The 22,764-nt window shown below is 32.5% G+C and overlaps 1 protein-coding gene across 50 annotated transcripts in view; it reads left to right on the top strand.

Moving 5' to 3' along the window:
• Positions 1–22,764, top strand: part of RIMS1 (regulating synaptic membrane exocytosis 1) — a 531,588-nt gene that overhangs the window by 365,678 nt on the left and 143,146 nt on the right. For 16 of the 50 annotated variants that reach the window (XM_055256487.2, XM_055256443.2, XM_055256440.2 and 13 more), the window contains 10 exons: positions 1,967–2,013; positions 4,194–4,306; positions 6,507–6,637; positions 7,100–7,271; positions 7,394–7,547; positions 8,941–9,012; positions 14,259–14,415; positions 15,386–15,511; positions 17,104–17,166; positions 22,347–22,436. In XM_055256487.2, the coding sequence (XP_055112462.1) occupies positions 1,967–2,013; positions 4,194–4,306; positions 6,507–6,637; positions 7,100–7,271; positions 7,394–7,547; positions 8,941–9,012; positions 14,259–14,415; positions 15,386–15,511; positions 17,104–17,166; positions 22,347–22,436 (1,125 nt within the window). Of the gene's footprint in view, positions 1–1,966; positions 2,014–4,193; positions 4,307–6,506; positions 6,638–7,099; positions 7,272–7,393; positions 7,548–8,940; positions 9,013–14,258; positions 14,416–15,385; positions 15,512–17,103; positions 17,167–21,359; positions 21,438–21,776; positions 21,891–22,346; positions 22,437–22,764 lie in introns of all 50 variants that reach the window. The other 34 variants (XM_063630499.1, XM_055256450.2, XM_055256434.2 and 31 more) reach the window with 13 other exon arrangements.

Raw genomic sequence — 22,764 nt, 5'->3', positions numbered from 1 at the left:
ATTATAGAATTCAAAGGACATGGAATACAAAGATTATAATTGAATCAGAATCAAAGGTGGTATCAACTTTCTAGTGAATACATTATTGGAATCCTAGAAAAATAATTTTAGCTACTTTTTTTTTTTTTTAAAATACATGGTCTTCCTCTGTTACCCAGGCTGGAAAGCTATGTTTTAATAATAATATTTAATGTAGTTCTGTTTAGCAACTATAATTAAAGGAAAAAGAATATATTTATTCATAATGTAGTGGCATAGTGATTTCAGGAATCATTGTAAATATAACTTACAAGCACATTGATCAGTACACACTAAGAGGCATCAGCCATCTCGAGGTATTGACTTTTTTTGTGAACCCAGCAAATACAATATCCTTGACCTTTATGCTTTTAATTGTTATTAAAACTGCTCTACTACCTAACTGGTAAATAGAACTAATAAGGAATTCCACTGGATATGTAAACATCCAGTGGAAATTTATGCCTGAAAATATTGCTGAAGCAATTAACATAAATAAATTTTAACTAAAAGTCACTTTAACATATTTTCAACAACTTTGCCACCATTCTTTTTTCACAGGCATGTAAATTCCAAAGTTTGTACCTGGCTTTAGAACTTCAAATTCTGATTTTATAATTTGATTTTTTAAGAAGTCATACTATCTAAAAATTGATTGTTGCTGGATTTTTTGACAATTTACTTTTATTTGCTTGCATTAATTTAGAAGAAAGTAGCAGAATATATAGTTTCTTCTGTGTTTTAGGTATTGTAAATTAGTCTCTTAATTCATTCGAATGATTTTATATAAATGTATAGTCATACAGAAATACATAATAAAATGTATAAAATACACAGCATAGGCCAGATTGTCATTTTTAAGAAGTATAAATTATAGTTGATTATGAGAATTACTTTGCACAAAATAGTCAAAATGACAACTGCAGAGAACAATCAAACACGGAAAACTCTTTTTGTTTTCATTCCCCCCAAAATTGAAAAGAAAAAGTGAAGTTAGCTCATAAGGTAGGTGGTTAGAAATTCTTAAAAAATATGCTTATAATTTTGTTGGGACTAGCTAACTCCAGTCTGCTTTAATATGTCATGTTAATATTTGCATATTGTTAATCTTCTTAAATTGATATTAAAACATCTTTGGAAAAGGAGAAGTAAAATAGTCCTATGCAGTATAATACCTAAACCAAGGTGATCTAGGGTTCTTAAGGTCATAATGGGTAATGGATTAAGTTGAGATTATAGTACATATATTTCATCAGAGTAATTTGTCAGTGTGGCAGGAATGGGTGGTCTCACAAGTCACTTTCTAACCATATAGTAAATAGCCATATATTTAGCTAACTTCAGTATAGAGATATAAATCTCTATAAAGGGTATATATGTGTATATATATTATATATTCACATATATAAAATAATTTGGCTTTTTTGTTGCAAGCTTGAACCATTTTTACTTTCCAAAGCAACTCATCCTTTTCATTTAACTTTGCCCATGATATTCACCACATCATTTTATTATTGAGATGTTCCCATCCCTTTCACTCAGTAAACTCTTTCAGATGTGTTTTTAAAGCATATTACTGATTTGTAAAATTTGTGTCATTTTGATTTCCTAGAATTGAAGGAAAGTATTACCTTTAACATTTTTTATTTCCAAAACCTGCTGTTTTGGTAGTAAAAATATTGTGGTGATTTTAACCACAATATTAGTCTGATTGTTGTCATGTTAAAGTGTTTTGCTCTTAAATATGTAAAAACTTTTTTATTGCAGTTTTTTTTTGTGTGGTGTTTGACATTCATGCACATTAGTAGTTGCCTTAATAGTAACTCCTGTTCATTTCCACACCTGTAAAGACCCAGCAGGATTTTTCACATCACGTATAATGGGCTGTGATTGCCTCAGGCAGGGTCATTTAACTAATGGGATTTTCACCATATCCTGTTTCTTTTAGTGACATTCCCCGGATTCCTGAGAGCTCTCACCCTCCGCTGGAGTCCAGTGAGTATAAGATTTCTTTGTTATTATAAAAGTATTGAACTAATTGAAAGTAAAGATTTCTAATTTTCTTTAGTTATTTGATATAATGAATTGGGATTACTATACTAAAGATGTCTCCATTGGTACTAGATGTTGGCAACGATGGCAATAACTGGAAATCCAAAGAAGTTCTACTTCAAGATTTTTCTTTCTCTACTTCTTTATGTGATTAAAAAAAAAAAGTCTTTACTGGGAATACTCTTCACTATCATAACAGTCAGGACCCTTACAGAGCTTAATATATCAGGAATAGTTCTATTTACATAAACATTTATTGTGATACTGGATTATTCAGTTTGATTGCTAAGCAGCTCAGTCTCAAGAGCAGCCTAGTGAAGAAACTAGTTAGGCACTTTAACAAATAATTGTATTACTGAATAACAAAGTGTGTGGATTGATTTTGTAAGTGAATGGGTGGAGTAAACTTCAGTAAACATAATAGGTCAAGGGATTGTGAAACCAGAGGGTTGAAAGAATTATCTATATGGGAATTAAAGTCATTTCTGTATGACAGAAGATGATATTGTGTGCAATAAAATATAGGCAATTAAGTTTTCAATGATAATGCAGAAATGACCCAAATATTTACTTTGCAATGGGTGGGAATTAAGTTAATACTTGGGCTTGATTCCCCAGGTGTTCTTACAGAACCCAGGTTAAAGAAATAGAAAATAAAAGGTGATTTAGGGGAAAACCAGTGATAGTGATTAGAAGGGAAAAGAAAATATGAAAGTAGCATAAACAAGGAAACAGACACTAGGTTATCATATAAAATGCATACCATCATGTTCTGCTAGAGGTTGACCCAGTTTTGGCTTTGAGCTTTCTGGTGACCAATACAAAGAGGGAAGTGGGACTAATTGCATAATTTATATTATTGATATGATTAAAAAATACACTGATTGCCATAATATTACAAACAAGCATTATTAGAAATAACAGTGTTCCTGTTCTGAGACTTAAGGAAAATGTATTTTAAATATACCTGAGAGAAGACACATAGTAACAATTTTATATAGCTGTTTTTTATTGCAAAAGTTTTGGAGGGCACAAAAGGATGACATGAGAATTAATTTGTAGTTATAGAAAAAAATGTGTGGATTGCACATACTCAGGCAATGCTTCATAAACAGTATTTCTCAGTGAAGCATTGGCTAAGTTTGAATGGTGGTGAGTTCAAGGTTATACTTGCTGGATCAATAGCCTTCTATAAACACTCTATATTGCTCTATGTGTCAGGGTATACTTGAACAGTGAAGAACTTCACCAAGTGGCCGAGAGGAGACCCAGCCGCCTCCATGTGAAGTTGAAACAAATCACTAGTGGTGAATTACTTGAAGCAGCACTTTCAGAGGTTCAAGATACTCATTTATAAGATCAAAACTAAGATAGATGGGGAGGCTGAGGCGGGCAGATCACCTGAGGTCAGGAGTTCGAGACCAGCCTCAACATGGAGAAACCCCATCTCTACTAAAAATACAAAATTAGCGGGACATGGTGGTGCATGCCTGTAATCCCAACTACTCAGGAGGCTGAGGCAGAAGAATTGCTTGAACCTGGGAGGTGGAGGGTGCAGTGAGCCGAGATTGTGCCATTGCACTCCAGCCTGGGCAACAAGAGCGAAACTCCGTCTCAAAAAAAAAAAAAAAAAAAAAAAAAAACAAAAAACCTAAGATAGATGGTATATCTGATTTTGAAAGATGGTATATCTGATTTTGAAACAATGACAAAATCTTGGTTTAGATGTGGCTTATAAATTTTATTATGTATGCATTCATTTTATTTTCTCAGTAAGGACAGTTTATAATAGATGATCCATTAGCCAAGATAATTCAGGCACTATCTTCCTTATCTCTGAAGCAGACCTTTACCCATATGTGAAGTCATACAAGAGCCTGTGCAATACCGTGCACTCCAGAAATGTAGATCAATTCTTTCCAATTGAAATAAGCACAATACTTCGTTATAACATTCTTAATATTTTTTAAATAGACAACTAAAGACAATCTATCCCGTTAAAAGTGGGTTCTGTTATCAGTGGTAGTAATTATGGTTTTATACAAATAAAGGATGCATTTAACATTTTATTAAAAATATTTCCTACACTTACAAATATTACTTACTTTTTTTTCTTGTTTTAGGTTCAAGTTCCTTTGAATCTCAGAAGATGGAAAGGCCTTCCATTTCTGTTATTTCTCCAACAAGTCCTGGAGCTCTAAAAGATGCCCCACAAGTCTTACCAGGGCAACTTTCTGTATGTATTTTTTGTACATGTTGGAGGCTGTTAGTATTTGCATACACTGTCTGAGTCTGTCTTTAAATATGTTCGCCTTTCCTTGAAGCCTGCAATAAATACATAGTCATTTAACACCATAATCTACTTCATTAGTTTTTCATGCATTTTTTATTATTCCTTTATTCACATATTTATTCAGAAATAATTACTGAGTGCTTGCAGTGTGCCAGATACTCTGAACATTAATTGATGAATGGTAACATAAGTAAATAAAGAATTCATATTTTTGGTGTGCTATGTAAAAGTTTCTAAGGTAAATAATTGTTTACACACAATATTAGGAGTTCATGCCCCATTTATGTAACAACCTTATCAGCCTAGAACCTGAAGAGCCTAAATTTGGAATATTCTTTTTAACTTCCTAAGGCATTTGGCAAAACTCTTCGTTGCCATTGAAAGCTCTCTGAAAAAGCTACCATTTTCTCACTATTGCCTTATTATGTGATATGGGGAAACCTGGAGTGAAGAAACTAGGGTTAAGTATGATGAAGAGCCATATATTTGTAGATTATGATGGAAAATGTGATGTTGATATTATAATTTAAGGACTTCAAACTATTTGTTTCAAGTTGTTACACAAATTATGACCTTTTGCTCCTCTGATAATTTGTGGATTTCTGTGGTCTGCCTTTGTGGTTTTCTCTTGATTTTAATGAGACAGAGAAGATACATGTAAGCTTATTGCTCAAGGGCGTTTATGGTTTTAACTTTTATTTTTAGTGTATTGAATATCTTTGTAATACCCTTTGGGTTTATCTGCCCAGCCATCTTTTTCTTCAGTGTATGTGTAAATCTCTCATATTCTCCACATATTTTAAAAGAGGATGGAAATCCATTCTGGTTCTGTGAAAATCACATCTTAGGTATCAATTGAGAATCAGAGAAATGGATTTACACAGATCCAGGTTTGAATTCTTAATCTGTTCCTTACCGTGAAAAGCTAATCCTATGTTAAATTAGTTTATTTTCTTATAATGACTCTCAAATATGTTCTAACATATACCTATTAACAGCATATGCTTATTTAAACATAAAATGAAAAGTAACTTCTAGATTAAAGGAAAAAAATTAAAGTTAACATTGTTAAAGCGTCATCACCACTGCCAGGGCAGATACTGTAATGACTGATAAAATTCCAATTCTTGTGATTTTGACAATAGGATTTTAGTATATTACTTCTCCATTATTCTTTGGTCTACTCTCATGAAATCTTGGTTAATAGAAATATCATTTGGCCTTCTTGTAGTTTGAAGATGTCATTTGTGTGTAGTATCTTTAGTTTTTTCCTCCTTCTCTCATGAAAAATAACCTGTAATAGTTTAATTCTAAAAATTAAATGAGGGCTTGGTGCAGTGGCTCACACCTTTAATCCCAGCACTTGGAGAGACTAAAGAGTTCAAGACCAGCCTGGCAACATAGCAAGACCCCCGATTCCACAAAAAATTTTAAAAACTGGCCAGACATGATGAGGTACACCTGTAGTTCCAGCTACTTGGGAGGCTGAACTGGGAGGATTGCTGGTTCCAGGAGTTTGAGGCTGCAGTGAGCTATGATCATGCCACTGTATTCCAGCCTGTGACAGAGTGAGACCATGTCTCTAAAAAATAAAAAAAAAAATGAGAAAAAATACCAGGAAATACTTAACGGTGCATGTATAAAATAGGCCCACAGTAAATATGTTTTATGATCTCTTCTAATTCCTTATATTTCTTATTCCTAATATCCAAATTCTTATTTTTTTTTAATTTTAACTACCTGTGACACCAGAGAAAGCATTTAGTCATGCTATAATAATTTAGACACATATAATCTTCAAACTCTTATTTTTAACATTTAAGAACAAGAATAATGATTTTATATCTCCCTCTTCCCTTAGTTTTTTGGAAAAATTATTATTAGTTTTATTTTATAAAATGATATGTGAGAGTATACAGTAACACTGAAGGCCTGCCAGTTGTAAGTTATGTTTAAAGTACTCAGAGAAAAGTAAAGTTCTGTGTGTTTATGCTTTCGAATCGGTATGTTTTTAGAAATATCTGTAATTGCATTATATTGTAATTCAAAATTTCCTCATTTAAATTTAACTTTAATTTTGTTTTATGTAAAATTGTAATGCCTCATGATTTTTACAAATAATTCCTTTCCTCATTGCTCCTAGGTGAAGTTGTGGTATGATAAAGTGGGGCACCAGCTGATTGTAAATGTCCTGCAAGCAACAGATCTACCTGCTAGAGTAGATGGGCGTCCTCGAAATCCCTATGTAAAAATGTATTTTCTTCCAGATAGAAGGTAGTGAATCATTTTAGAAAAAAAAGTCTTAAAATCTGTACTAATAGAAAAGGTAGAATTTTCTCTTTTGAGATGTTTTTTAAAAATATAATAGATAATTCTTTCTGAGGAGATGAAAGTACATTATCTCTGAAAAAAGAAGTCCCTCAAATGTTGGGAATTGTGTTGGAAATATTTGAAAATAATCTGTCAATTAAAAAAATCTATTACCTTGTTTATAGATATCAGTCTTTGATAGCGACACATCATTTAGAATGTACCTTTGTATGTGTCCCTATAATTATAACTACTGCTTATATTGTAATTGAAGTTAGAATATTATTAAACTCTATTATCTTTTTATAGACTTTCAATGAGTTATAAGTTAAAATAATATAAATATCAGTGGCAGTTTTACATGTAACTACAGTAGATGGCAGCATATACTTGCTTTTTCATTTACAAAACATACTTATTTTTCAGTGATAAAAGTAAAAGGAGGACAAAAACAGTAAAGAAAATACTAGAACCAAAATGGAATCAAACTTTTGTCTATTCGCATGTACATCGTAGAGATTTTAGAGAACGAATGTTAGAAATAACTGTGTGGGACCAACCAAGAGTTCAAGAAGAAGAAAGTGAATTTCTTGGAGAGGTGATGTATATTTTAAAAACTCAAGTCAAATAGTTAATAAAGTTTTGTGATATTTATTGTGATTGCTATTACATTATGTTTTGATAAAGGTACTTGATTTAATTTGAGAATTACCCTCTCAGATCCTCATAGAATTGGAGACAGCGCTTTTAGATGATGAACCGCATTGGTATAAACTTCAGACACATGATGAGTCTTCACTACCTCTGCCTCAGCCATCACCTTTCATGCCAAGGCGACATATTCATGGAGAAAGCTCTAGCAAAAAGCTACAAAGTAGGTTAAGGTCCTTTTAGTTGCCACAAAGTAATTATGCTGTAATGATCTAATTAGTGATTAATAATTCAAGATTTTTTTTCAAATGTTTTATTAGAGATCAAAATATTGGAAAATTGTTCATCTTTATGAAGAAACTTGGCAAAACTACTTCTACATTTTCACAATGAAAATAATGTAGATAGCATAGCAGAGTAATTGCAGAGCTGCAAACCAAAAACCTCTGAATTAAAATTCTTTCACAGGGCCAATTGAGCTGTTGATTATTGACTGATGGAATAATTTCTGTCATCATTGGTGGGTTGCTACCTGTGAGATCTTAATAACTTTATAGTTCATAGATTCCGCCCCCCTCCCCGCCCAAGAGAGAATCTCACTCTGTTGCCCAGGCTGGAGTGCGTTGGCGTGATCTCAGCTCACTGCAACCTCCACCACCCGGGTTAAGGAATTCTCCTGCCTCAGCCACTGGAGTAGCTAGGATTACAGAAGCGTGCCACCACGCCCAGCTAATTTATTTTTGTATATTTAGTAGAGACGGGGTTTCACCGTTTTGGCCAGCCTGGTCTTGAACTCCTGACCTCGTGATCCGTCCGGCTTGGCCTCCCAAAGTGCTGGGATTACAGGCGTGAGCCACCATGCCCAGCCAGTTCATAGATATTTTAATAGTTATTCATAAGAAATATTGTTTAAAAGATTAGAAAGTATCTTTATTGCTATTCATCTAGTGATTGGGAAAAGCTATTTTTTTCTGTACTTATTGAGTAATTTTTGAGTCATAACTACATTTCTAAGTTAACAACTGAAAGAAGCCTCATTTTGGTAATCTGGAACTAAATTATTTTTCTCACATAATTAAATATTTCATGTTGATGCTTCCCTGATCAGTAATTTCCTCAAAGTTAATGTTTAATGAAGTATAATGACTAATTTGGGGAGCTAAACATAAATATTTTATAAAGGGCCCTGATGTTTTTTCATTAATATAGGCTAAATAGAGCTCCAGCCAAGAAATGTCTCTGAACCTTTCCACTCAGCCCTATTCTCTCTGAACTGCAGAAGAAAGCACTTAATTGTGTAGAAAACAATGTACTGTATATACTGTGCTACAGGCTTTTAGTATAATATTTTAATTAAAGAATTAATTTGAAAATCTTATTCTGTGAAGTCCCCTTGTTTCTATATGTCTTTGGTGTAATGAGGAAAAAAATACTGATAAAATGTTATCCTTAGAGAACAAACATTTCTTTTAAAATTAGCTCAGTGTTTACTGTATTAGTCTTCATAAGTTTTCAGTAATAATGCAATTCACTTTTTAAAAAAAGTTTGACAGTGTCCTTTACATTTCATAAACCAACCAGACACAGAAGTATCTCTTTGCCTTACTGTCGTGCAGGATCTCAGCGAATCAGTGATAGTGACATCTCAGATTATGAGGTTGATGATGGTATTGGCGTAGTTCCTCCAGGTGCGTGGGTGAAGAGCATGGCCCTGCTTCACTGTGCTGCTTTGCTTGTTTTCTCTGTCAGCTTCCAGACCTCTTTAGGATACTAAACTGAAGATTTATAGCACAGAGAAATCAGTATTATATTATTCCATGGTGACTTACATTTCAAATTATTAAGAAAGTTTTAAATGAACTAGTCTCTACCAATTAGCATTCCCATATTGAGGTTCTTCCATAGAAACATGTTTAACTAGGTGAAACAAATCATTATTTCACAATGCTCTGAGCATAAGTGAAAATGTGAATTTTATTTTGAAAAGATGGGGTTATTAAATAAAAATTCCATTATTCTGTGTTTTATATTTGCATTTCTATGATTTTCCTTCCACCATTTCTGAAAATAATGTAGCCCTCCATGGAATATACTGAGAAAGGTGCATGGCAGGATTTAAAATTGCATGTGGCATGGCTATAACTTTTAAAGCTTTTGCGATGTGTTCCCACTGATTATACCTAGGATGTGTGTATATGTTTTAAAACAATAATATGTTTAAGAAAGATTAAGTATTAATTTGAAGTGAACATCTCTTTATCATTGTGTAAGTTAGTAAAACTTCTGTGATGTTGTAGGGTTTAAATGTTTCTCATCTGACTTTTGTCAGAAAAGTGTGTAAAATCAAGTGGTAAAGACTTACTTTCTAGGCACTAATTCTATACTTTTTAAAAATTTACTAACGAGAGGAGAAGTAAATATGCAAATAAGAAGAAATGAAAGAGACAGTCTTAAAATGTATAAATATGAATTTTAAAGGCAGTTTTTAAAGACAGTATTGATATATATGCCCTTCATTTACATAATTTCTGAGATGGGAGTGTACTTAATTTGAGGGCAATGGTTTTGCTCAAATTGGTAGATTCTACAATACTAACTTCACAATTTGGAGAGATGCATACAACTTTTTTAAAACTGGGAGAAAATTATGGAGAGTTCTCTAAAATCAGGTTTCATTTGTTCCCTATAATTCAGAGAAAATATAGTATTTATTTATTTATTTATTTGAGATGGATTCTCACTCTGTCACTAGGCTGGAGTACAGTGGCACAATCTCGGCTCACTGCAACCTCCACCTCCCAGGTTCAAGCGATTCTCCTGCCTCAGCCTCCCAAGTAGCTGGGACTACAGGTGTGCACCACCATATCCAGCTAATTTTTATATTTTTAGTAGAGACTGGATTTCACCATATTGGCCAGGATGGTCTTGTTCTCTTGACCTCGTGATCCGCCTGCCTCAGCCTCACAAAGTGCTGGGATTACAGTTGTGAGCCACCATGCCTGGCCAAAAATGTAGTATTTAATCACTGTGTGAAAGTAGAAAATATTGTTAAAACAATAAATCTAGTGCTGTGAAAATCTATATACTTATGTATTAACCTTTGATGTCAGTGTATCAGTGAGAGATTTAGATCATACTGGAGAGAATTTCGTTTTTGCTTTCTGTTTTTATTTCTTAGAAGGCCATAATAATTACACACATTCTCAACAGAAAAGTTCACACAAAATGTAACATCGAATTAGTTTGTCATGAAATTGAAAGAGTAAAGTGATTATACATTTAAATTCATTTGGGATATTCAAATAGGAATTAGATTATACATGGTAGAAAAATCATCACCTCTAACAAGAATCTTAACTATTAATCAGCCTTAATGTTGTCATTACCAATTTATCTAAATAGAATTTACCTCGGTGAGTGGTTCCCAAATTTTATTGACCTGAAATTTCATATTTTTAGTTATGAGACAGGGCAGTAAATGATGAATAAATAAATGGCCAATTAAATAAATGCTTGCACAAATGATGAGTTTCTTCCTCTTTCTCTGAGAGAGCAACATGGATAACATCTTGTGAGAAGTCAAAGTGAGTTATGGAATCCACTAGAGACGGGATTAGTGCTTGAGTACCACCAAGGAGCACTGAATTCTAAATATACTTTTATTCCATACTGAAATATACCATGTCCCTCAAAGTGTTTGCAAACATGCATAATCTCTGTTATCATACAAAGCAGTATTTTTCAAATAATATTTTTCATTTTTATTTAGCAGTTAAAATGTAATGAGTCAAACTTTAATAGAATATGACTAGTAACTTATAAAACCGATAAGTAATATTTTATGTTTCAAAGATCTCCTCATAAATTAAAGGAGATCATGTAATTCATTAATATTTTCAGATATAGTCTTCATTGATCCATTGTGAGTATGTGGTAGTATCTGTATGGCAAATATAACTAGTCACATAGTTACATACAATACATTTTAAATGAAGAGGAAAGACGAGTCAGTAAAATAAGGGCAAGAAGCTAAAATAAAGTGAGGTGATAAGTTAGCACAGTGCATTTCTGTGTACTTTTAGATGTTGGTTACAAATTTGCTTCTACATTTCCTAGCATCCAATATGAAGAAAAAATTTGTTTAGATATGGAAGTCGTCTTCTATATATGTTTAATGTACTCAAGGAAGTTCCTGGTTGTATATTATCTAGAGAAGCTCAAAAGCTCTATACAAAATGTTCTACTACAGCCAAAACTTAAACTTCCTAATGCCTTGGCTTTTCTAGAACACGAAATTCTCTGTTTTTATTTGATGTGTTTACTATCTTTTTCCAGTTAGGGAAATATAGCAGGTTTTCAGCAGTAGAGACTGCCAGAGCCACATTTTATTAACTTTGTAGTTATAGCCTTATTGTTATTTAAAGTAAATAATTTTAGCTAGTTAAGAAGAATAAAAATAACCATATACAGAATGCTCTCATCTGAGGTGAGGAATCTAGCAACTTCAACCAGAAAATGAGAAAAAAAATCTCTAATCTCTAACCCTGAGCCAACTAAATCATTGAGATTACCATAAAATAGTTTCATCCCAGCCAGACATGGTGGCTCATGCCTGTAATCCCAGCACTTTGGGAGGCCAAGGTGGGCAGATCACAAGGTCACAAGTTCGAGACCAGCCTGGCCAATGTGGTGAAACCCTATCTCTACTAAAAATGCAAAAATTAGCCGGGCCTGGTGGCACATGCCTGTAATCCCATCTATTCAGGAGGCTGAGGCAGGAGAATCACTTGAACACAGGAGGCAGAGGTTGCAGTAAGCCAAGATCATCCAGCCTGGGTGACAGAGTGAGACTCCATCTGAAAAAAAAAAAAAAAAAAATTTAATCCCAGTCATGGTTCTGAAGATAGAGTGCATGTTGTCAATAATAACTTAAACATAATGTGAAGAAAATCAAATTTTTTGTAAAAAGCAACTATAAATGTAAAAAGCAAAGAACTTTTTCTTTGTAAAATGCAAAGAACTATAAATGTATATTTATTTGAGATCATTCACTATAGAGTCAAATGTTAAAACTTTGAATATTATAGCATATGTTATATTCAAAATGACTTTGAGTCACCAAAATAGTACACATTGCCTTCAGTATACTTTATGAATTCAGAACTTTCTAAGTTACATTAAAAGTTGTTAATATGTTAAAAGTTTCAAGATTTCACTTGTTTCCTTAAAGTCCCTTCTTAAAAGGATAAAAGGGGCATTAATTTCTATATAAACACAAAGAATCCAAGAAACAATTATATACCTTTTACAGCAAGATGCCAGAATTCTCTGTAATAATTAATTATACAAAATCTATTTATATACCTTGAATACTCACTTAAATCTCGAAATAGGGCTCATAAGTCAATATTGGCCTTACATAATTATTGTATAATTGATACCAAATAGTAATTAAAAATGTTTAAGTAATTCAGACTATGGATTAATTGTCTTTAAAAAGTGACCAATTTTTTTTACAGTGAGCTATGTATTAATAGTGTATTCACTACGTGTTAACTTAGTTGGTCTCTTTCTAGCCTTAATATAATTTCTAGTCTTAAAATTACAATATAATATTACATCTGAATAACAGACTTTTAACACAAAACTCAATAGCTTAGTTGATATTTTGATAAGATAAAAAATTAAAGTATTTGAAATTATAAATTATACCATTTATGAATATTAAACATATGTTTTTACAGAGTGACAAAATGGTTGTATTTCTTTGGTCTGAATGTTGTCAAAGTACACTTAATGAAATGTTTGAAGTCCCTTAAAATTCAGCATAAGATCATGGATTCACAATATATAAACTGCTAGGGACTATTAGCCTGCCTTTAATCATGATGTTTCATAACATATTTTTGAGATAATGTGAGAGTTGTCAAGTAAAAAATGAACAGCAGTTTTAGCTTCCCAGTTAAATTTAACGTATTTATGGTTTATGTATGTTTTATGTATTTGTAAATATAGTTTTTTTTTACTTTGGCCACATAATTTTTTAATTTTCCTTCTGATAATAAAAAACAGTGACCCTTGTGAAAAAATTTTAAACTCTAAACTCTTATTTTGGTTTTGAGATTATTGTTTTATCTTAACTAAATCAGAGACAATATAAACCTTTTTACTTCAGGGAAAAAGTGGCTGTTATAATTTATTTTAAATTGCAGTATGTTAACTATAGTATCTTAATTATGCTAATTAAAATAATTATGGAGTAGTTTCAGATGTGTAAGGCAGATTTGGCGATTGGCTGTTTAGAAGGGTTCATTTTCTCTAAATTATTGTGATAGTCATCTTCAGTCATATACTACATTTGAAAATTGCGGTATTTTTTGTGGTTTGCAAAATTCACAATCGGTATAATGGTGAAGATCTGCTACTCTTCTTTGTTAATTAAAACTGGAATAATATATTTTTTCTTATTAAAGAGGCCACCTGCAATCCAACAAAAATAATTTATTCTCTAGAATAAAAATTGAAATGAAGAATTTATTTAAAGAGACACCAAACTTCTAAGGATTGACTTGTATATTAACTATAGTTTCATGTCAAGCACTTCATTTGTGTTGCTAAGTCACAAACTCATTCATTATTTGAATTGAAACAGTACCCCAACTCATCGTAATGTCTGAGGCATCAACTGTCATGTTCGTATTAGTATCTCCATGGTTCCTTTGAGCAAAACTGTAACCTGTTTCAATGCATGTATGTGTTACACTCTGTGTAGGTATATACTTAATATTTTTGAAGATAAGGCTATTAATACTGATGGCATGACATTTATTCTTCATAGATCAATGGCTGCTTTAGAATAATTTTATATTTCTGTGTTAATGTTTGCATTATAGAAGAATACTGACTAAATTTTTTCTGTGTGTACTTTTGCCAGTAGGCTATAGGTCTAGTGCTAGAGAAAGTAAATCTACAACATTAACTGTGCCAGAACAGCAAAGAACAACTCATCACCGCTCACGTTCAGTATCTCCTCATCGCGGCAATGATCAGGGAAAGCCGCGTTCACGTTTACCAAATGTGCCATTACAGAGGTAGGCTTTGAAATGGGCTCAGTGTCCCTGACAGTACATTTTTATTATAATGCAGTGTAAATTGCTGCAAAACTAACTGAAATGAAAAAATAGTTTGGTCAAATTATTTTTTTCAGAATTAATTGTAGGCAAAATGTTTTTTTATTCTTTATCCAACCTATGTGGCAGTCTGTTGTTTAATCTGAAGAAATTTCCCAGGGAGTAGAAGTTGTTTATGTCCCAGGAATAGTTTTTGAATAATTTTGAATAATTTTATTGTGTTGTCTTTGCTAGTTTTCTTTCTTGTTAGAAAAAAATTGTAGAATTTTTTTATTGTAGAATAATTTTATTGTATTATTTTTTATTGTAGAATAATTTTATTGTATTCTCTTTGCTAGTTTTCTTTCTTGTTAGAAAAAAATTGTAACAAATCAGAATTGTGGGGAGAAGTGGCGAAGAGGATGAGATTAAGGAGATACACCTAGTGCTAAATGACGAGTTAATGGGTGCAGGAAATCAACATGGCACATGGATACATATGTAACAAACCTGCACATTGTGCACATGTACCCTAAAACCCTAAAGTATAATAAAAAAAAAAAAAAAAAAAGATTAAGAGACGGAATGGACTTTGAAGAGATTTAGGATTTTCTCTTTGAAGCACTTTAAATGCTTGGAAACATAATTAAAACATATAATGTAGTGCTCTACTTCATTTTACTCTGATATACACTCCTGAAATTGTAATTAATTATGCCGATGAAAATCGATTTTTATAGAAGTGTGAAAGAAGGTTGGAGAAATGCAGCCGCAGGCAAAAACTCATAGAAAATAAATACTCTCAATTCATTGATAAAATAGGTTTTGATTATGATGCAAATACTTTTCAGTGTTTATTTGCATATTACTGCCAGTTCCTTCACTTTAGTCTGTCTGCCTGTTTTGGGAAGATGATACAATTTGACATATAAGAATTTTGTAATCATTTTAGGAGTTTAGATGAAATTCATCCAACAAGAAGGTCACGTTCTCCAACCAGACACCATGATGCCTCCCGAAGTCCAGTTGAACATAGAGCCAGAGATGTGGATAGTCAGTATTTATCAGAACAAGACAGGTATTTGTCAAAATTATGATCTCAATGTTATGAATTTTTTGTTCTGTTTTAATATATACAGATATTGTGGCATAGCACATTAGAGAGTAAAAGTATTTATCACTCAAAAATGAGTTTCTCTCAAGCAACAACTGTTAAGATATTGTAATAGAAATGCAACTCTAGGAAATATTTGGCTAATATTATATTGTTATAATTATCCAATTTCTTTTACAAAATCAGAATTTATGCTTAGACAGCTTTAAAGGTACAACTTGTTGACTTAGATACTGACCTAAATTATAGAAGGGAGTCTGCATAAGGAGTTTTCAAATATTTTATTTATTGTGGGTCACAACATTTGAGGTATTAAGTAATCATAAAAATTATGTTATTTATATAATTTAAAACATTGTGGATACATGTCATTTGAAAGTTAATTGCAGAGTTTCTATGAGAACTTCAATAATAATGTTTCCGTTATATACCTCTTTTCATAAAATCTCTTTCTAGAAAATGTCTATAGAATACAAATTATTGAGATGGGTTCTTATGGGGATATGTGCTTAGATTTAATTCTGCATTTGTGAACTAATATTTCACAGAAATAATTACTATAAATCTACATTATGAATCTGTTGCTCTGCATGCCCACAGACTTTCTTCTTGAAGTAACCATATACCTGTACAATTAGCCTGATTATAAGCTCAGAATCTGATTTAAGGTTTTATAATACCCACCTTGTTGAATATTCTCTTCTGGCTTTTTAAAATGGAGAAACTTTCAATGAGGAGAAGGGTCATGATAGTGGTACTAAATGATTTTTCACCATGGAGTCAAGGACACAAAGTAGAACTTCTTAACCTACCTAATTGCCATCCTACTGTGGAAAGTAGCGTTGTGATCTTCAAGAATGGAGTCACAATAGGTACTAGGATGAAGAGCTGCTCTGAGGAATAGGATTCCAGACATTTCAGCTTGAGTTGAATGAGGGCTATTTTATTAACATTCATTTGGGCCACCATGAATTTAGGTGAGGAGGGAAAGCACAGGGCTACTTGACCAGGGCAGTCAATATAGTGAAATTAATTTGGATATAGATAAAGTATTAATTTTAAAATAAAAATTCTAATCAATTATATTGTTAGTTGGTTAATAAGAAACATAAAATATGGTATTGCATTTTCAGTGGCTATAAAAGCCAAGAAAACTATCATGCTTTAATTTGTTCTAAAGATATAAAAATGTTCAGAGTTCCCATTAGTATCAGGCCAAATTTATAGTATTAAAAAAATAGTTGTCTATAATTGGAAACAGATTCCAATATCTTATTTGAGGAATATTTAATTTTGTTTTGTTTTAATATTCTATAAAATCATTTTGAAATACAATGGCAAATCAGCAACAGCTAGGACTTCAACCATAATATTTGTACTTTATTGTTTAAATTTTTTAAATGCTTTCATGTTTATTTTTGTTTAACCTCTCAAGCAAATATGCTAGTGCAGACAATCTGGTTTCTTCCCTTTTCATGTTTTCATTGGCATACCATTGGCATAACCCATGTCACATAATTTATCTGTTTCACTCACCACCCATCCTGTCTGTGCAGTGAGCTTCTTATGCTGCCCAGAGCAAAACGAGGACGAAGTGCAGAATGCCTACATACTACCAGGTAAATACAGGGATTTGGTAATGGTGACTGTGTGTGATGATTCTCTTTCCATTCTATTATTCTTCCGTCTCTCCCTTAGTGGTATTATTACAAGCAGGTCAAATAAATTTCCCAAGTTTTCGAAATTTGTTTTGTTTTATATTGAGGTTATGGAAAAGGTTCCAAATATATTTCAGTTCCGATTCAGGCAGACTACTTTGCCATCTGTAGATTCAAAAATCCAGAGACCAGTGGGCCTCTCTGGGACTGTTTGCATTTCTAAAACTGAGGAACCAGTTTCTGCAATTAAAATTCTAAATGCGCACTGTGAGTGCCCCCAACCTTCCCACACATATTCCTGTCTAGTCACAAGAGGTCTAATCTGTGTATGGCAGTGTCATTGTTTCATAATTGTAAGTTTGCTCTGTTTTAGCCTTTTTTATTTCCTTTTAGAATTTATTGTTTGTATTCTGTTTGCTTTTGATAAAATCTTTAACAGTTCACTTTTAATGGCTGAGCTTCAGCTTCTTTCTTGATGAAAAGTGAAGATGTTCAACCTGATCTTAACTATCCTAGCCCACCAGTTGTCAGAAATGCTGCAGTACAAACTTTCCCACAAAGGCATATAACAATATGAATGCCTCTTTAGAAGCGACAAAAGATATAATTTTTGCTTCTAAATTGGAGCTTAGAGCCTGATGCTTTATGTTAATCTCATTACATCTTTAATTTCATATCCAAAGTAAAACTTCTTACAGATTACTCATGGAACATATTCTATAAATACTTAATGTATATTTGAAATGAATATAGAAGTTAAGGAAGTAGTAAGTCAGTGAAACAAACTAACACATAATAATCAAACTCAAACATTTTAGGCAATAAAAAGCAAGAGGAAAGAGAAGGAAAGAGGTATTACCGCAGTACTTGGGATGCAAAGACAAATGCATGGTTTATTATGTCTGTGTGTAATATGTAGTCCTGCCCAATAATGCAAACAAATTGGGCTAATAAAAATTGTTTGAACTTTTTACAGTCTGAAGTTATACTACTCATAACTACTGCCATGTTTGCTTGAAGTGCCACAGGAAAAAATCGAGGAAATATTAGTTCTGCTTGCTGAGAAAAAAATGTAAAATCATGCATATTGTAAAAACCTACTGAAACTCAAAGCATGCACTATCCAGGTTTATTATTACTTGTTCTTCTTGACAGTTTCTTAAAACAATGGTTCATTTACTAATTCTGAAAGTTTTCTCACACTCCTCTTGATGTGACTGAAGCTTCAAAAGAAATAAAAAACATGCACACAAAACAAACACAAAAAAAATCCTTATATTTTAAGCTACTTAGTGTGTGCCTAGCACTCAGTGTATGAATATTTCTAGGATACTCACACCAGTGGTATAAATATAATAACTAAAGATATTTTTTCTTTCCCTTATTTTGTACTTGTAAAATATTATATACTTATATAATATTATATAATAGTTGCATCATTTTATATAATCTTATCCTTAAGATTGGTGCTTTGCTAATAATTCTGAGCTCCACAAGTCCTATTTAATAGTCTCTGTATGTTGACTTTGCATTTCCTGATTTAAGCAAATAATCATATTTGTATGTATACAACTTAAAAATAGATGAATATTCAGTGAGGCAGATAATGTCCTGTGGACAGGTACTACGACAATAAGATAGGAAGCGGAAGCTGAGCTAGCCAAATGTGTCAGTGCAAAACATATATTACCAGTGTCTTTTCTCCTTCCTGTCTTTCATTCTCTAATGTGTAATGCTAAAAGTATGGAGACAACATGAGTTCAAAAATATGTGCGTGTATGTGTATGTAATCTCTTCTCTGTTTATATTCATGTATTTATAAAAACATTAATTTATATCTGAATAAAAATGAATGTCAAAATGTGTACATATAAATAACCACAACTTTATATGGATATATCAATAATATAGTTTAGTTTCATATAAACTATAGACACTTATTATTTATATAACTATCCATGGCTAAAATCTAAAGCTTTCAAAATACATCATACCATGTTCACTTAGGACTTTTAAAAATAAAATCTGAGGATTTACTAGTCTCTAGTAAACATAAGGAAAATAACATTTATTTAATAACAAGCACAGTGTTAAATACTTAATGTACTTTATGTCAATTTCCTGAAAGTAATTATATGTTGTGAATATTATTATCCTGATTTTAGAGATGAGGAAAAAAGCTAAGAAAGTTTATTTGATGACTAATAGAGTAAGGATTCAAAATCAGGTCTATTTGATATCTTCTACTTAACTAGTTTTTCCAAAAATATGAAAACTTGTCCTGTGAGATGTTTCACCAATAAGAGTTTTTGTGAGTCAAATACATTTTGGAAACTTTGCAACCGAAAATGTCTACCTTGAAATTTAATACACACAGCATATTAAAGTCATGTTCTAAAGAAATCTGTATGTTTAGTTTCTTCTCTCCCAAATTATTTAATTTCCCAACCTTTTTTTTAGTAAAACGTGTGTCGAGGAAGTGGTAGTATAGAGAAAAGGCTGTAGTTGCCTTACTGTATCCTACTGTGTCCTAAATATTGTGTACAGGTTATCACACACCTCTGTTAAGTGGAAGTTATTTCCCACATTTTGTGGATGTAGAAACAGGCTTGGAGACTTAATCGAATTATCCGGGTTACAGCCAGTAAGTGGCAAAGCCAAGGCAGGAACGTGAACATTCGGACTATAAATTTTGTACTATTTTCTAGCTGTTTCCCATTCTATGTTGATCCCATTATTGAAAAAAAAATCACTTTTGAAGCAATGCTTAGAAAAGTTTTATAGCAACCTATTACTGAAGATATTTGCCTGAGGTTAGGAGTTGAAGACTCGACTATCTAGAAAGGAGGCTAAATCTTTAGTTTCAGTAAAATTTGTCCTCAACTTGTACTTAATAAGGAGGAAGCTGAAGCAGGCAGATCACTTGAGGCCAGGAGTTTGAGACCAGTGTGGCCAACATGGTGAAACTCCATCTCTACTAAAAAACACACACACACAGACGCGCGCACACACACACACACAAAAAAATTAGGTGGGTGTGGTGGCAGGTGCTTGTAATCCCAGCTACTTGGGAGGCTGAGAGAGGAGATTTGCTTGAACCCAGGAGGCAGAGGTTGCCGTGAGCCAAGATCACACCATTGCACTCCAGCCTAGACAACAAGAGTGAGACTCTGTCTCAAAAAAGAAAAGAAAAGAAAATGGCATTTTAGTTCATTTTTTAACTGAAGCTTTAAGGGATTTCCTTTGATTTGATCATTAATATAAACATGATTAAACCAGTGAGGTGTTTGATGTTTAGGAAGTCTTTGATAAATGTTTATTCCCTTCCCTCTTGATTATGCTTTACTGCTAGCTGAGGTAGATAATGGATTTTCATAATTAGTAATTAAATTTATAGAACATTATTAAATTATCAAAAAAATATATGGCTGGACCTAGTTTGTCCTTCTTGGCATAGACAGTCCAGAAACCCTCACAGATTTTAAAGGAATCAGGTGCCGTTGGGCCAATTTTCTGCCAATTCAAAATCCATATTCTGGTTTGCATCTAATGCCTATCTTACCCTACTTCCAAAGGAAAATTTCCTGTGGTTGGGTCTGGATCCAGACAGAAGCTGATAAGTAAAAAAAGCTTGCTCCTCTGCAATCACTTCTTGGCCTTTTGCTGTTTCCTTTTTTTTGCTGCAGTTTGATACTATGACCAGCTTTGTCCCTGGAATGCTAGTCAACACTTTGCCTTGTTTTAGAACATTAACTCTTTTAGTCATATTGTAACCCCAAAATTATATAAATTAGTTGATTTTTACTTTTAGCTATGAGTTGTTTACTTTCATAGAAGTAGGCATAATATTAAATCAGAGATTAAGTAGCACATTTACATATTGATCAATGATAATTCATAGAGTTTGGTTAGCAGGTATTTTTCTAATTCAGATAATTAAATAATAATTTTGAGTATTTTATGAAGTCAAGTGTCTATGATTTCATATTTTAATAATTGTAGTCTTCCCTTCAAATAGTTATTGTGGTTCTTTTGAGAAAAAAAGACAAAAGATTTATATAGCTTTAGAGGCCTCCTACTTTCTGAATATCTTAATAAAATTGGTTTCATATATATTTTTCTGTTTCCTGCGCGTTTGTGTTGCTACGTTCCAGACATGTTGTTAGGCACTATAAAACATTACCTCCCAAGATGCCTTTATTACAGAGCAGTTCTCACTGGAATATTTACAGGTAAGAGCCATAACAGTGAGTCCCATCCAGTTATAAAGTAATTCCTAATCCCTGGCCTACTAAAAATAGAAAATTCACATTCTAATAAAACATTAAATAGAAAATTTACACTTTAATAAAATACTCTTTTGAAATAATTATACAGTGAGAAACATTAAACTAATGATATCTAAAATCGTTTTAACTGTAAAACTTAGTACTAGAATATTTCTCTCTGAATGAAATCTACTAACTCAAATGTCAGAATTCTAGTTGCTTTGTCATTTGTATATTGTTGTACTTGTTGATTTTAATTATAATTTATTTTATTTTATTTTTGTGTAATTTTAATTTGTGAAGCTCAATTCTGCCTGCACATACTAAGACCAAATCAGTGACTAGACAGGACATTTCCCTTCATCATGAGTGCTTTAACTCAAGAGTATTGAGATTTACTGATGAAATACTGGTTAGGTAAGAACATTTGGAAGTGATGTCTTCCATTTCCCTTGTTTATTGTTGTGAACCAAAAAAGTTGAGTTGTAAAATTATTTCTCCTCTGATGTCCTTCATTTTGTTTTGGTGTGGCATCTGTTCCTGGTAATGAAATTTTAGGCATTTTGTTTTAGTGCTCTCTGTATCCAGTTTTTTTCATAAGTAGGTGTGATTTAGTCTCATTTTTCAGTCTGAGACACTTTTAAAAATTATGCAAAGCAATTTAAGCATAATCTTTGTTTAGCTTCATTTTCTAAACAAAATTTTACACTGTCATTCTGTCAACTCTCTCACACCCTTATGAACTGAATCCCAGTGATTCTACATTTTGTGTAAAGGGGACATTATTTTATGCTTTACTCTCTAACATGGTCTTCCTTTCTTTGTTTTCTCTGTCTTTCTCTTCTACCACTGGATGCAATGCACTGGCACTAGTGAACTGCAGCCCTTTCTTGACAGGGCTAGGAGTGCTAGTACCAACTGCTTGAGACCAGATACTAGTTTGCATTCACCAGAACGAGAAAGGTATAAAATAAAGACTTTCTTAATTTCTTATCATTTGTACTAGTGATTTTTTTCAATCACTTTGTTTTGTTTCATGACAGCCTCACAGGTTTATTCATTCATGTACACTTTGCTAACTGTCTACATTTCCCCTTCCCTTATTATACATGTCTATTTAGAGATATGCGTATGTGGATAAACCCAAGGGTACACATACACATATTTCTATGAATGTTGTTGCAAATGGTGTGACGTAATTTGTAACTGCTTCTGGCTGCTGCTTTTCCCCTTTTGTTGCTGTTCAGTCATTTTATTGACTATTCAGGAAACCTTCAGTATGCTGATAATA

This window comes from Symphalangus syndactylus, chromosome 2 (assembly GCF_028878055.3).
Source record: "Symphalangus syndactylus isolate Jambi chromosome 2, NHGRI_mSymSyn1-v2.1_pri, whole genome shotgun sequence".
Taxonomy (NCBI): Eukaryota; Metazoa; Chordata; class Mammalia; order Primates; family Hylobatidae; genus Symphalangus; species Symphalangus syndactylus.
The sequence above is the reverse complement of the archived record's forward strand: the minus strand, read 5'-3'. Positions and strand labels throughout refer to the sequence as shown.